Source organism: Musa acuminata, chromosome BXJ2-5, assembly GCF_036884655.1.
Source record: "Musa acuminata AAA Group cultivar baxijiao chromosome BXJ2-5, Cavendish_Baxijiao_AAA, whole genome shotgun sequence".
Taxonomy (NCBI): Eukaryota; Viridiplantae; Streptophyta; class Magnoliopsida; order Zingiberales; family Musaceae; genus Musa; species Musa acuminata.
This window is the reverse complement of record NC_088342.1, coordinates 6,318,420-6,331,878: the sequence shown is the minus strand read 5'-3', so window position 1 is coordinate 6,331,878 and position 13,459 is coordinate 6,318,420. Positions and strand designations below refer to the sequence as shown.

The 13,459-nt window shown below is 42.8% G+C and overlaps 2 protein-coding genes and 1 long non-coding RNA gene across 3 annotated transcripts; 1 reads left to right on the top strand and 2 right to left on the bottom strand.

The window, feature by feature from the left end:
- Nucleotides 1-2,742: 2,742 nt before the first annotated feature.
- LOC135612253 (allene oxide synthase 2-like) lies at nucleotides 2,743-4,422 on the bottom strand. The gene has a single exon (XM_065108322.1). It carries the CDS (start codon nucleotides 4,400-4,402, stop codon nucleotides 2,921-2,923), a length of 1,482 nt encoding a protein of 493 aa, XP_064964394.1. The 5' UTR covers nucleotides 4,403-4,422; the 3' UTR covers nucleotides 2,743-2,920.
- Nucleotides 4,423-5,834: 1,412 nt separating this feature from the next.
- On the top strand, nucleotides 5,835-8,920 carry LOC135612252 (uncharacterized). Its single transcript, XR_010486863.1, has 2 exons — nucleotides 5,835-6,205; nucleotides 6,329-8,920. It is a non-coding gene; the product is annotated as an uncharacterized LOC135612252 (long non-coding RNA).
- Nucleotides 7,092-11,619, bottom strand: LOC103984409 (myosin-binding protein 7). Its single transcript, XM_065108321.1, has 4 exons — nucleotides 10,127-11,619; nucleotides 9,253-9,299; nucleotides 8,935-9,157; nucleotides 7,092-7,227 (listed from the first exon to the last, which is right to left on the bottom strand). Exons 1-3 carry the CDS (start codon nucleotides 11,366-11,368, stop codon nucleotides 9,001-9,003), a joined length of 1,446 nt encoding a protein of 481 aa, XP_064964393.1. The 5' UTR covers nucleotides 11,369-11,619; the 3' UTR covers nucleotides 7,092-7,227; nucleotides 8,935-9,000.
- Between the last annotated feature and the right edge of the window lie 1,840 nt (nucleotides 11,620-13,459).

Sequence of the window (13,459 nt, the reverse complement as noted above, 5' to 3'; positions counted from 1 at the left end):
GGATTGATGGACAGATAGATAAATGGTACAATCATTAAATGTGCATGAATCCATAAAAGACAAGCTAACTGATGCCCTTTCCGTCACCATGAAAGCCTCTGAAGAAGATATGCCACAGGCAAGCAATTAGCAAACACGTAAAACACCTAAAGGAAGAATAAGAAGAAGACGGGTGTAACTCTTTCTCATGTAGGCCGTACAAATCCATGGCTTTTAGTGGAGAAGAGCAAGAAGAAGAAGAAGAATTCTTGGTTGTGGCGATGGAGATTGATAACCATGAGATTGGCATTTACACAAACACAATAATTACATTCCACGATAAGGGAGTTAGAAGTCACGCTTGAGGTGACCAAATTGGTTTTGCCGTGTGGGAAGATCATTAGAGAGTCATTTATATCCTCTCGGATTTAGGTGCTATAGATATATGTAGATTGATGCAGTGAATATTTCTATCTCGGAGATCAAGACATCAAAATTATTGGGTCCAGCTTGTGGGCGTGCATCGGACAATTGAATCTTTGAGCTCAAATTAATAATTAAAATAAAAAAAAAAAAGACACGAAGGCAGTGAACGAGTGTGTGCAGCGAACGATGATGATATGCAATGAGATATAATTAGAATTTTAAAATTTTTTTCTTAATAATTAGAGGTTAAATATTGTCAGTTTTGATCAAAATTATATGTGAAAAATTTTTACAATAAGCTCTACAATCTTAATGGTGCTGATATGCAGTTTACCGAAGTATTTTCCTGCTATACTTATTTTGTAAGACCTAAAATTTTTTTTTGGATCTATATTGTTTTTGAATCAAGATATATGATATTGATGTTATTATGATCCTCTTGTTATTTTATAGAAGATTTATTATAAATCTGTTATTATTATAGTTTCTTAGTGGAAGTTTGAAATTGATTACTATATTGTGATTTTTTTCGTATTGAGTTTTTCATATTAAGATTTATTATCCTACTGTTTATACTGCTTTGATTGATACGTGATTTTGATATCAAGTTGATATTTTGATGACGAACCTATCTTTGATACAGAAAGAAGAAAAAAATTATTTCGTTATAATATATTTTTTTCGACGAAATCAAATCAACATCAAGTTGCTGATAAAAAGGATAGGACAATGAAAAACACGATCGGACAAATACTAAAAACAAGACATTCGGTGTAAGTTTCAGTGCAAAAATTCAGGTGACTGCGCAAATTTAATGTGGAAAGCTATTTTCGATAGACTCCGTTGACGATTTTGTTCTGACAGCAGTGGGACGCTTCCCTTTTCGATTGGATGTTCCACGAACAAATGTGAATTAAGGACATCTCCAATTATTAGTCTTGAATTGCCAACGATTTGGTCAACGTTTTGTAGTGATATTTAATTCTAAGCTAACAAAAGATTGTAACTTCAGGTTAAGGTCGTCATTCATTCCGTCAACAAAAGACTGTAGCTAAATGTTGTTCTCTTCCTTATTCACCATCTCCTCTCTTGGGAATGCGTGCGTGACCTCATCACTTCAATTATTTTGGTGGTCTACACAGGACTCGGCCACAGGTGGAAAGGGGTCCATTTGGAATAGTAGGTATAATAATTGAGAGACACGTACGGCCCATGCGATCCATCAAGATATTGACAGCCAAATTATCTTATTAATCTAAATCACGACAGATCTCACCTACCGCTGGCATTAACAGTTTATAATTTTTCCATAGAAAAAGAGAGCATTGGAAACAACACATACATATATAAAAGATCAATTTACACTGTACTTTTACGCTAAGATTGTAAAATATGTTTAGAAAGTCTAAGATATTATTTTACCCTCATGTTATTTTATTAATGGATCGATTCAGATAATACATGTTAGTCCGATAGAAAATCGATAATACATCAATATGCTCTGCGTCGATATATTTGGTACGACTAGATATATATACACATGGATATAATATAAACTGATAAGATAAATCATCATTCTAATAATTATATAAATTTTTTATTTTAATTATATATTTTGAATGAAATATAATTTTATGTTATAATGTATGGATAGGATTTATTATTATTTGATTTTTTTATATTTGATACAATTCAATCACATCCGTTTGATCGACACATTAATCAAATCATTATTTTGTGAGGATAATACAATTCAATGACTTATGTGACGTTAAAGCAAGTTATTATTTCATTATCATATCATTCCATAATTAATGAGAGCCAGATGATCTATGATAATATCAATCAATGTCTCGACTCATTCATTAATCATCCAAATTAAATTATTTGAAGGGTTTTTTTTTGTGGAATACGCCTCTATCTCTAAAGAACGTTTTGACTGGATCTGAATCATTTTTGTGGGTTCTAATCTGAATTAATAATGTAATTATATCCAATTATAAAAAGACAGTATTTTTTGTTTTCATTAGATAAAAATCCCTGACTTTAATGGATGTGATGGGTGCAGCAGCGAAGCATGTGATCGACGCAAGTGGCTGCCACATTCCGAGGGACCAGCTCACGGGACTGCGTTGTCTCGCCTCAGACCATGACTTGAGATACGAGGACAAATGGATGTATCGTACGCTCGTGCATGACACTTACGAACACTCCAATCCCTATTCGTTGGAACATGACATGAGCTCCCGAGATATCACCCGTCCATCTCATGCTGAAGGATACGTGTTTTATTCTGATTGGATGTGAGATCATGTCCGCTTTATTCGTATTACAATATAAATCCAACCAAAGTGCGTGGCTTTGGATATTTGCATATAAAATATATATTGGAAAGATACAAAATAAAGACCAATCAGCAAACGACAAATATACAAACAAAAAAAAACCAAGCACATTAATTTATTGGAACTTATTTCGGTGAAGCGGTGATAGGGTAGAGAGACGGAGGAGGAACTTAGGACTGCACGGTGGGTTTCGATAGGGAGGTGACGTTGACCTGTTTTCCGAGCAGCACCGTTCCGACGTCGGCTGTGAAGGTGTCGTACCGCAGGAAGAACTCCACCAGGAGCAGCCGGCCCACGAGCACCACCAGGTGCTTCCCGGCGCACTGCTTGTTGCCCACCGTCGGCTCCTCCGTCTCCGGCCCGTTGGACCACACCACGTACTCGAGCAGCTTGCGCCCGGCGTTCCCCAGGAAGCGGTCCGCGACGAACTCGTCGGCGTTAGGGCCGAACACCTTGGGGTCCTTCGTGGCGCAGGGCTGGTAGCCGAGGAGCATCTCCCCCTTCTTCACCTGGTACGCCGCGTCGTGGCTCTCGATGATCAGGTCCGCCTTGGCCTTGCCGTACTGGTACTTCACCGGCGGGTCCAGGCGCAGCCCCTCGTACACCACCGAGCGCGTCAGCTCCATCCGCTCCACTGCCGCCAGCGTCACCTCTCCGCCCTCCGCTGCCACGGCGGATCGGATCTCCTCGGCGAGCTGGGAGTGGAGGCTAGGGCCGGCTTCCGCCACCAAACCGAAGATCCCCGGGAGCGCCGCCTTGAAGCCGCCGAAGGCGTTGAAGATGGCGACGAAGAGGATGTGGTGGCAGGCCTCCTTGCGATTGAGGCCGAGCTTCTCGGCGTCGTCGAGCGTGGACGATGCGGCGGACTCGAAGTACCGATAGAGGGCCTTGTAGTCGGAGGAGAAGAGACAGGAGGGCAGCGGGAAGGTGTGGAGGAAGAGCTCCTCCAGCAGTGTGGGGAGGCCCAGCGTCATAAGCGGGGCGATCTGCGGAAAGAGCCACTTGGTGGCCTTGGTGGGTCCCGTGGCGCCAAGGGCGGTGGCGGAGGGCCGGACGCCGAAGCAGGCCTCGCAGAAGTAGTCGAACACGGCCGCGTCGCTAAGCTTGTTGAAATCGGACTTGCCGGAGGCGGAGGCCACCTGGGCGTCCATCGCCTCGAAGAGGACAGCGAAGTTGGAACGGAAGACCGGGATGAAGAAGTTCTTGCGGGCGGCGACGAGGTTGAAGACCAGCTGCTTCACCCGAGCGTGGTCGGGCTCGGAGGGGTCGAGGTAGGCGCACATCCGGTGTCCGCCGGTGAGGGCGACCGGGGGCACGAAGGTGCCGGTGAGCACGTTCTTCTTGTCCACCTTGGACACGTCCAACAGCACCCGGAAGCTCTTGGCGTCCAGGAGCGCAACGACCCTCGAGTTTGCGGCCATGAACGGCCCCGGCGGCATGTTGAGGCGGAAGACGGTGGAGCCATGGGCTGCGATGCGGGACCGGAAGAACTCCTCCTCCCGCTGTTTGTAGTAGAATTCGAGGCGGGTCTTTATGCGGGAGACGAGGGAGTGGTTGCAGCTCCCAGGGATCTCCTTGATGGGCAAACTGCACATGATGGATGGCGCAGCCTTGTCGTCGTCCACCTTCTTCTCCACCATGCCGGTCGCCATTGTGGTAAGCTCAGTAGAAGGCACTGAGATGGTGGCAAGTATGAGGCTATATAGAGAGAGAGACTGATGGATTCGTCGGCCTCTCGATCAACTCGGTCGCCAACCCGCACGAATCGCAACAGAAATAGTCCTTACGTGCACTTCCTGATTCGAACGAAATCACAACCCGTGACTTAAGTCGGGGCACGAAGTCATTCTCCACGACGGGGAGATGTTTTCTGGATCAAAAGGGTTAATTCTACAATTCTTCCGGGTGAGATGTCCCCTTCAAGAATAGAACACGCGAAACGCGTGTAGCTTTATTTTATGTGCGTATGAACAGGTTGATCAATTAATGCTTTCTTTCTATACGAATTGCTTTCGGCTTACATTAGAGGATAATACATTAATAACCAAAGTTACCTGTTCGGATGAATAGCTACACGAGCGAGGTCGTGACATACGCCGTCAGTATCCGCGACAGCAGTCCCGACAGCGGGCGGGCCACCGATCCTGCGTCTTCGTTCGCACGACAGCCAATAGGGACCCACGTATGAGGCTGTCGACGTGTACCTTTTCATTTCCGGAAGGCTACAGCTGCGGGAGCTCATTGTTAGTTATATTCACGTGAATCGCGAGGTAGAATTATTACAGCCTTACATGAGAACGAATCAATGGGTGCTACGGCCGAAACGGGTCGGGTGGCATCCGATCAAGTCCGTACCCGAGCAGAGTTTGATCATCATCGTCGTCATCAGATATTTTCTGCAACCTACCGAAAGAATTTGATCATATGAAATGAATGAGCATCTGACGAAGTGGCTGTAAAAGGACACAATCCTAGTCGAAGTCAATTTCATCTCTGATGGTCAAAGACATAAACTGATATTTGTAGACAAATTAGCTCGATTCGAAGAATTATTGGTTCGAAAAGATGAGATCTATTGGTGGGACGAGTGTCGGCAGTCAAGATGTTGACTTCAGCGGCAGTCCCGGGTCGGATGCTGACGGTGATGTGGGTGGCGGCCATCGGCGGATCTAAATCCGATCTTCTCGAGGGATCAGACGGGTCGGATCTCGACTTGGTGGAGCTCCGAAGAAGCGTCGCGATGATCCCGCAGATCTGTCACTCGCCCGTCACCGTAGCCGTCACGTCGTTCTGGCCCACGACAAGGGCGGGCCCCACCTCGGCCACCTCGGGAATCCTCCATAGTGGCCGTGAATGATTGCTGTTGCAAAATTTTTGTCGATATATTGAAATCATCTTATTAATTGGATAATATTTAACTATTGGATTTTAGAGGGGCCTCCGTTGAAGTCGGCCCAAATTAGATATCATGCGGATCAAATGGGCCCACTAATGGACAACGAACCAGATCAATTCGACCCGACCCGACTCGACCCGTTTAATGGACAAAGAATCAAAGAGCCCAATTCCTCGGAGTCTCCGCCTCCCCGCCTCTTCTACAAATCATCCCTCGATAAGGAAGCAGCGGCGATTGCAATCTTCTCCTCCACCACCTGCAGGCTATTCCCGGACAGAAGGTGGTAGCGGCGCTTGTGCTGCGCCGCGAGCGACCTCGTCCACCACCGCCTACACGCCACTCTGAACGGCCATCGCCTCAGATTTGATTTCGTCGGATCTTTTGATGTAGGTCGATGAGAACGCCGCAACTATTCGACCGCGGCCGACGTGACTCCAATCACAGAATCAACGGCACGTTTAACGTTGATGATGACGAGCTCGGTACACACGGAACAGATTGAGCGGAGAAGGGCATTCGGAAGAGGGCTCTGAAGAATCACGATCCCTAGCGCAACAAGGTAAGCCTTTTATACTGCAAAAGGTGGAATTCTGAGAAGCATATTTGGCAATGCTCATCTTCCAATTCAGATGTCATTGCAGTCCCTTTCTTCTATATGGACAAACCCAATTTGGTTCTACAGCTTTTTCCTTGTTTAGAGCCGAGTTTTCTGTTCCAAAATATCAATTCAGAGAAATCGGGGTACCTTCAACCATCTCCATCTTTAAAGAATCCAAAGCAGAGCTCTCCAAGAGAGTTTTGTGGTGCCACAGATTCACATTGCATTGTCAAGTGCATGTTTTTGGTTGTCAAGCTCATGGATTCAAAAGCAAGTGGATTCTTAAACTACTCGGGAAGGCAGAAAAGGCAACTCAAGGCAGACGATAAATCAATATCTACGAATGAATTGGTACGGAGTGTAGCGGCTGTTCTCGAGAAGACAGATAAGTGGGATGTGTTGCTTAACGAGCTCTGTGCTGCTTCTGCCTCTGGAATCACCCCCTCGGTTGCTGTTCAAAGTCCTCAAGGGCATCAAGAAACCTGACATAGCCTTCAAGTGTTTTGCATGGTTAGACAACCTTCAAGGTTTCGAGCATGACAGTCTGACCTGACCTACTCGGCTACTCTTGTGGTTTTGACGACAGACTGTATCCCTTTTGCATGCTTCAATCGCCGACTCTTTGCTTCGTAAAATGATACATCTCCGCTTTGATGTCACACCGGCAGATTATGATTATGTTCTGCACCAGTGGGCTCGTGTTGGGAGATCCGATAAAGGTCTGTCTTTGTTGAATGAGTTGATTGATCGCGGATTTAATCCTTCAGTAACTTCTTGTAGTATCCTTCTGGAGAAGTTGGTTCGATCAAGAGAAGAGGAATCCGGTAGGCTGTTGTTCCATCAAATACTTGATAGAAGAGTTGATGCTTTGGATACCGAAACCTTCAATGTTATGATGAAAACAAGGGAGGCCTTTTCTCTAGGATGAAAGTGGAAGACTGTGTACCTGATTTGGACACTTTTAATATCTTGATCAAAGGTTCCTGCGAGAAAGGAGACATGAAAATGGTCTGCTATCTGTTCAATCATATGCTTGATATCATCAAGGTAAAGCCAGAGAGCTATACTATAAATCTCTTGATCAAAGAGTTGTGCAAGCAAGAGAGGCCTGCTTGCGCAAATTCTCTGTTCAATCACATGAGGGTGGGTTGGTCGGATAGGAAGTTCATGTATAGCTCACAACTTGTGGAGTCTCTTTGTGAATATGGTTGGTGGTTAAAAGCTTTGAAGATCTTCATAAAAATGGTTCCAAGAGGGCATCATCCAAATATCAGTCATTACGATAATCTGATGCAGCGCCTACGCATGGAAGCATTTAAATTAAAGGATTTCATGTTAAAAAAGGCATTTTTGCCTGAGATAAAGATATACAATGGATTGATAGATGGATTGTGTCTGATTGGCAGAATGGAAATGGTTGACAAGCTATAGTTGGAGCTTCATGACAAGCAAATACAACTTAATCAGGAAACTTGTAATATGATTCTCCGCCGGCATTGTTTGTCGAGGAATGCGACAACAAAATTAGATTGGACACAAAAGATAAAAGATGAGGGTTGGGAACCTGATCTTGAGGCATGTAATTCTTTATTCACCCATCTTTCAGCGGAAGGTAAAGTTGATGAAACATTGGAACTCAAGTATCATATCTCAACAAAGGACTGATACCAACTTCTTTGAACACCACGAATCTTGAGCTCAATCAATGTTGTATGTATGAGATCGTAAATGCTGGATGCTGCTGCATTATATATACACACCGAGGGAAGCAATTTTGTAACCAGCACAAGTCTACTATGGAAAAAATTGATCCTATGGTTGATCCTCTTTGCAATGAAGATACTATTTGGGAGCTTAATGGTCTGTTAATAAACTCAGAATATCTGGTTTTAAATTGTATGAGGATGTTAAATTAGAGTCCCAAGGATATGGATAAGCAATATATTTTGAATGACATTGTCACCTAATAAGAAGGTTCAAGTGTCTTCCATGTAAACTATACAGGAAAGAGACATTTGTCCTTGTTCTTTTAAAGAAAATGAAAAAATATCATTAATTGCTAAGTGTTTTCTGTTTACTTGATTGTGGATGATGGATATCTTCTTTAATCTTGACTCCCATCTATGCATGTATCACTGTTTAAAAGCTAATATGTTTTCATAGAAATCTAACATTTGTTATAACATTGTCAGTTGCATTGATAAAATTCATAACACCACAAAATGATAGGTAAAAAGACAATTTCAACTATTAATTTAAAATATTTAATATGAAGTTAACAGTAATACTCCATGAGACTTAAAGTTAAAGTTAACAATAATAAATCAATCAAGTTATATAAATCAATCTTAATCATGCAAAGTGAACCGAGATAATACAATTTGAACTACCAACAACGTGCACATTAGGATCTCATAAAGGGAAACAATGTGGCAGTAGTCAATCAAACAATTGTAATAAATTATATCGTGTGCCGCAGAATTCTAGCAGTCAATATTTATCATGTAACAAGTATAATAATAGATCACCTCCATCAAAATGGGATCCACTCAAAAAAAAAAAAAGTAGATGCACGACAGTTAAATGTCTCCAGATACTAAATTACCACAATTTTATATGCAGGTAAAGTCTTTCCATGCCTAAGCTATGAATACAAATAATTAACATAAAAGAAAATTAATATTTCTTACCAACATTATCATATTAAACCAGGAAAGAATGCCATCGGAAAATGTGATAATGTCACTCGGATTCTCTTAAGAATTTACATGCTGAGATGATGACTTGGGCTGTGTATGAAAAGTTGGAAGCTCTCCTTGGGTTTTCGTAAGAAATCTCTGATGCCTCATTCGAGCAGCCCTGTCCAAAAGCAGCAGCAAGCCAGCATTATTTGCTGATAGCCCAAAACTATACCTGATAATATTCAAACAACAGTTAGCATCTTTCATTCTTCAGTATCCTTGACATCATCATAATCCAGAAATTTAAGCAAAAACATGAACACTTGCCTGATTCGAGATGATCTCTTTCTCTGAAACACAAATGATACCGCAGCCTGCACGACGGCACAAAATCAGGAAGGGCAGCAAATAAGCAAAGAGTTGCAATAGAATCATAGCGATACAACTGACTAAGCAAATGCTAGTTGCTCTATCATATATCAAACTTCATAGCCTTTTTCAAGCCAAGTGTACTGCAAACTATTCATTTTAGATCTCCATTTGATGTCCCAGGGTAGTAGTCTTCCACATATCTAACTGAAATATGTGTTTTCAGACTCTTCAACAAATGTTAAAGATAATTTCAGTAGAAGCAAAATGACACATAGAACATGTTGAACTCATGGTTTGCAATACCATGGGCAACTATTGTTGCAGAGTATAACCTAATCAGAAAATGTGCCCTTGTACCCCGCAATTACTACAAAAACTTATCATGAATACCAGAGTTTACGATCCTGATGATATGAGTGTGTCAAACTTGGCTGACCAAATTAAAGCATCAGTAGCTTCAATTTTACAGTAAAGTAAACAAATCTAACTGTAGTGCAATTTAAATCCAAGAAAGGAATTGAAAAAACATATATACTTCTAATGTTTCCAGTGTTTCCATTTTCGCATCATTTTATCTCCTATGTCACATTTCCATTTATCTCTTCTGAAGTCTCTTCACGCTAATCAAATGCCCTGTATTAAGCAAGGCTCGTGCTGTTGCTTTAAACTTGACATCCCAAAACTATAGTATTTCGAATATCTAATAATGGCATAAACATGCTTTTCATAAAACAAAGGCATAATCATATTTTTCTGATAAAACAATGGAAGATTTCATAGTTGCACTTTAGATCAATCGCAATAAGCACTAAAAGTTAACGTGGTTTACCTTAATGATTAACATGAGTGAGAACCTTTTGAGAAAAGGCTGTTTCTTGACAATCTTCTCAGAAGACGCATCATCGTGGAGATGCTGAGCAATGTCGTTCAGCATGACCACTTGAGTCTTATCAGTAGCAATAGAGATTAAGGTCTTTCTCATGGACTCCCTATCTGCCTCGAGAGCCTCAAGCCTCAAGCGAAGGTTTCTTATCTCTGCTTCCTCGTCACTACCATTCGTATCCTTCTCGTTATGAACCACCCTTGCCAGGCTGACATAGTCTTCAGCCGCCTTGTGCATTGTGTCTATTGTATATACCCTGTCGCTCATGTCATCCTGTACACCACAATCAGAAGAAAGGTCCATGGTAATTGGGAACTCCTCCCCCTTATTGAACTCCAGGCTTGAACCATAGCTGTCAACAGAGAGTCTCTTAATATGAATCGGCCGGTGAGGCGAATGCCCCATGGCAACCATTTTGTCTACCACGTTACTCATTTGGCCACAGCTTGGCATCCGTTCGAGCTGGGAGATGCGTGCTTCGAGCTTATTGAGGTGCTCACGGGGGGTCTCCCCGAATGGGTACTTGTACGTGTCGATAGTAGCATCGTCGGCGGACAAGGTGGATCTTAATGGAGGGTAGTCGCCGCATGAGAAGTCGAATTGGGCGTCGGCAGTGGTGGCCTCATCTGGAGACTCTGGCTCGGATGCAGGGGCATCGGAAACACCAATGCCGGAGCTGAAGAGGCGGTGGCGGTAGGTTTCGACCTCGTAGGAGAGGGAGAGAATGGTCTCGTCATACTTCAGGAGGAGGTCCTCGAGGGCGGCGATCTCCTGCCGGTCGTGCGCCATCTTCTCCTCGGCGAAGCCCTTGAACTGGCGCGCCTCCATCTGGACCTCGGCCTTCTCGCGCTGGAGCCGGAGGATCATCGACATGGCCTCCGACGCGGCTGACGCCGCCGCGCTCCTCTCCTCCTCCAGCTCCGTACGCAGCTCCTGGATCGACTGCAGGTGGCCGCAGACGGCCGCCGCCTCGTCCGCGATCTCCACCCTGACAACGCCGTCATCCACGGCAGCAGGCGAGACGGAGGGCGTCGCCGCCTCCATCTCGTCCATCCTCCGCTTCAGTGAGGGGACCCAAGCGTCGGAGTCGAGGGAGGCACGACCGCAGCAACGGCAGTCACAAGCGCAAGTTCCGGCTGCGGCCGCGGAAGGTTCGCCAGGGGGTGGCGGGTGGCTCTGGGGGTCCATGGAGACCGAGATAGCCTCCAGAGGAAAACACGATCACCGCCCGCGGCAACGCCGATCCCGTCGCTGCCCGGTGTTCGTCAGGGGGGCACCCTCCGCCGCTGGCCGAAGAGGATGGCAACCGCCGACGGGGAGAAGACGAGAGCAAGCACTACTCCGAGCGAAAAGGTTGGAGTATGGGGTATCGAATTGGGAGCGGGGCGGAGTGGAGGGAGCAGACTTCAAAATCTTTCAAAACCCTAGAAAATAGATGATGAGAGATACACAAAAGCATTCGTAGAAGAGAAGTTTGCTTTTTCCTGTTCCTTCCGGGTCAGGGGACACACAACACTCACACACAACAGAGCAAACGACTCAGGGCGGGCTCCACCTATCGTTCTGAGAGGAAAAACCGTGCCTCCTGTCTCATATGGCGCAAACAATCCGCGACGGCGACACAGGCAGACGTGGGGTAGCAGAGGCGCGCCTGCCGCGTAGGAATCCGGGAAACACGTACAAATAAACAGATAGAATATTTATTTATTAATAGCAAAAATAAAACTAAATTGAGTTGTAAGTATATAAGACTATTAAGATTTGATGGGATTGCAAAATAACATGTATTTCCAGATATTGTCAACTTGAGTCTATATATATATATATATATATATATATATATATATATATATTCAAATGCACCTTATAAAATCAAATGTATTTATTATAGTAATAGTTTACGGAAGATATTATTTGATTTGATTCTTAATACTATGGTGAATACCTTAGAAAAGAGATTTATTTTAGGTTTTTTCACTTAACATCCAATTTACTTTTCGGTGTTGATTTTTATTTTTTTGCTTTGAAAAGGACGAAAATACTCTAAAAAAGTTGAGAGTATTTTTCTTCCAAATCGAATTAAATGAATATCATACATCCTAATACTTAATTATATATTTTAATTCAATAAAAAAATAAAATTAATGAAATATTATAATTATGTAACATAAAATATACATCTTAACTTCAATTTAATGTTTCATTAAATTTATGTTCTTTCTATATGATTATTTTATTTTTTTATTAATTCAAATATATAAGTTAAGAATTTATTTTATTGCATATATAACATTAATTTAAACCAATTTGAATTAGAGGAAAAAGAGGAGGGAGAGTGGAACTCTATGTAAGAAAATATAAATAGAGAATAAAATTTTGAAGGAATTCAGCCTTCTTAATATGCAATATAAATTCTATATTATGTTCAATTAAAAGCATTTATTTATTTCTTAAAATAATCACTTAAATGTACTTTGGTTGTGTACCGTAAATGGAACATGCAAAACATCCAACTGTAGCTTGCACAGAAACAAGAGATGTCAAAACATCTGTATCTCCAAGAGTCAATTATCATGGTTGATTGTTCATTAAAGATTAAACACCATACAACTGTTCATTAAAGAAAGTCACAGTCTGTACAAGACAAAAGAAACACAAGAAAGGTGGATTAGAAAGCCAACATTGTGGCAAAAAGATGAATGAGCTGCCTAATCTCCTTTTGCTGAACTTTGTATCAATCAGACAATGCAACAATGCTAGCAAGTGGTGATGACTTCCTCCAGAAACATCTGGGCATGGCTTAGCTTCCGGTTCTAGCTTCTTAGAAACATACCCTGAGCAAACTTCATTTTCAGTGACCAGCAACTGATTTAACTTCTCTGTTGCCATCACTTTCAGCTCTCATCTCCTCCGAGTTTCTTGATTCCTGTTGCATTGCTTCATCACATATCCGAATCTCTTGTTCTTTTAAGTCCGATCACAAGACACACTTCCTCCAGAAACATCTGGGCATGGCTTAGCTTCCGGTTCTAGCTTCTTAGAAACATACCCTGAGCAAACTTCATTTTCAGTGACCAGCAACTGATTTAACTTCTCTGTTGCCATCACTTTCAGCTCTCATCTCCTCCGAGTTTCTTGATTCCTGTTGCATTGCTTCATCACATATCCGAATCTCTTGTTCTTTTAAGTCCGATCACAAGACACACTTCCTCCAGAAACATCTGGGCATGGCTTAGCTTCCGGTTCTAGCTTCTTAGAAACATACCCTGAGCAAACTTC

Excerpts from the sequence above, each read along its gene's own strand:
- LOC103984409 (XM_065108321.1), bottom strand. The coding sequence starts at position 11,368 with ATGGACCCCCAGAGCCACCCGCCACCCCCTGGCGAACCTTCCGCGGCC. Across the intron at positions 9,300-10,126 it reads CACTCATGTTAATCATTAAG|GCTGCGGTATCATTTGTGTT; the intron begins GTAAACCACGTT and ends GCCGTCGTGCAG. Across the intron at positions 9,158-9,252 it reads AAGAGATCATCTCGAATCAG|GTATAGTTTTGGGCTATCAG; the intron begins GCAAGTGTTCAT and ends GAATATTATCAG.
- LOC135612253 (XM_065108322.1), bottom strand. The coding sequence starts at position 4,402 with ATGGCGACCGGCATGGTGGAGAAGAAGGTGGACGACGACAAGGCTGCG.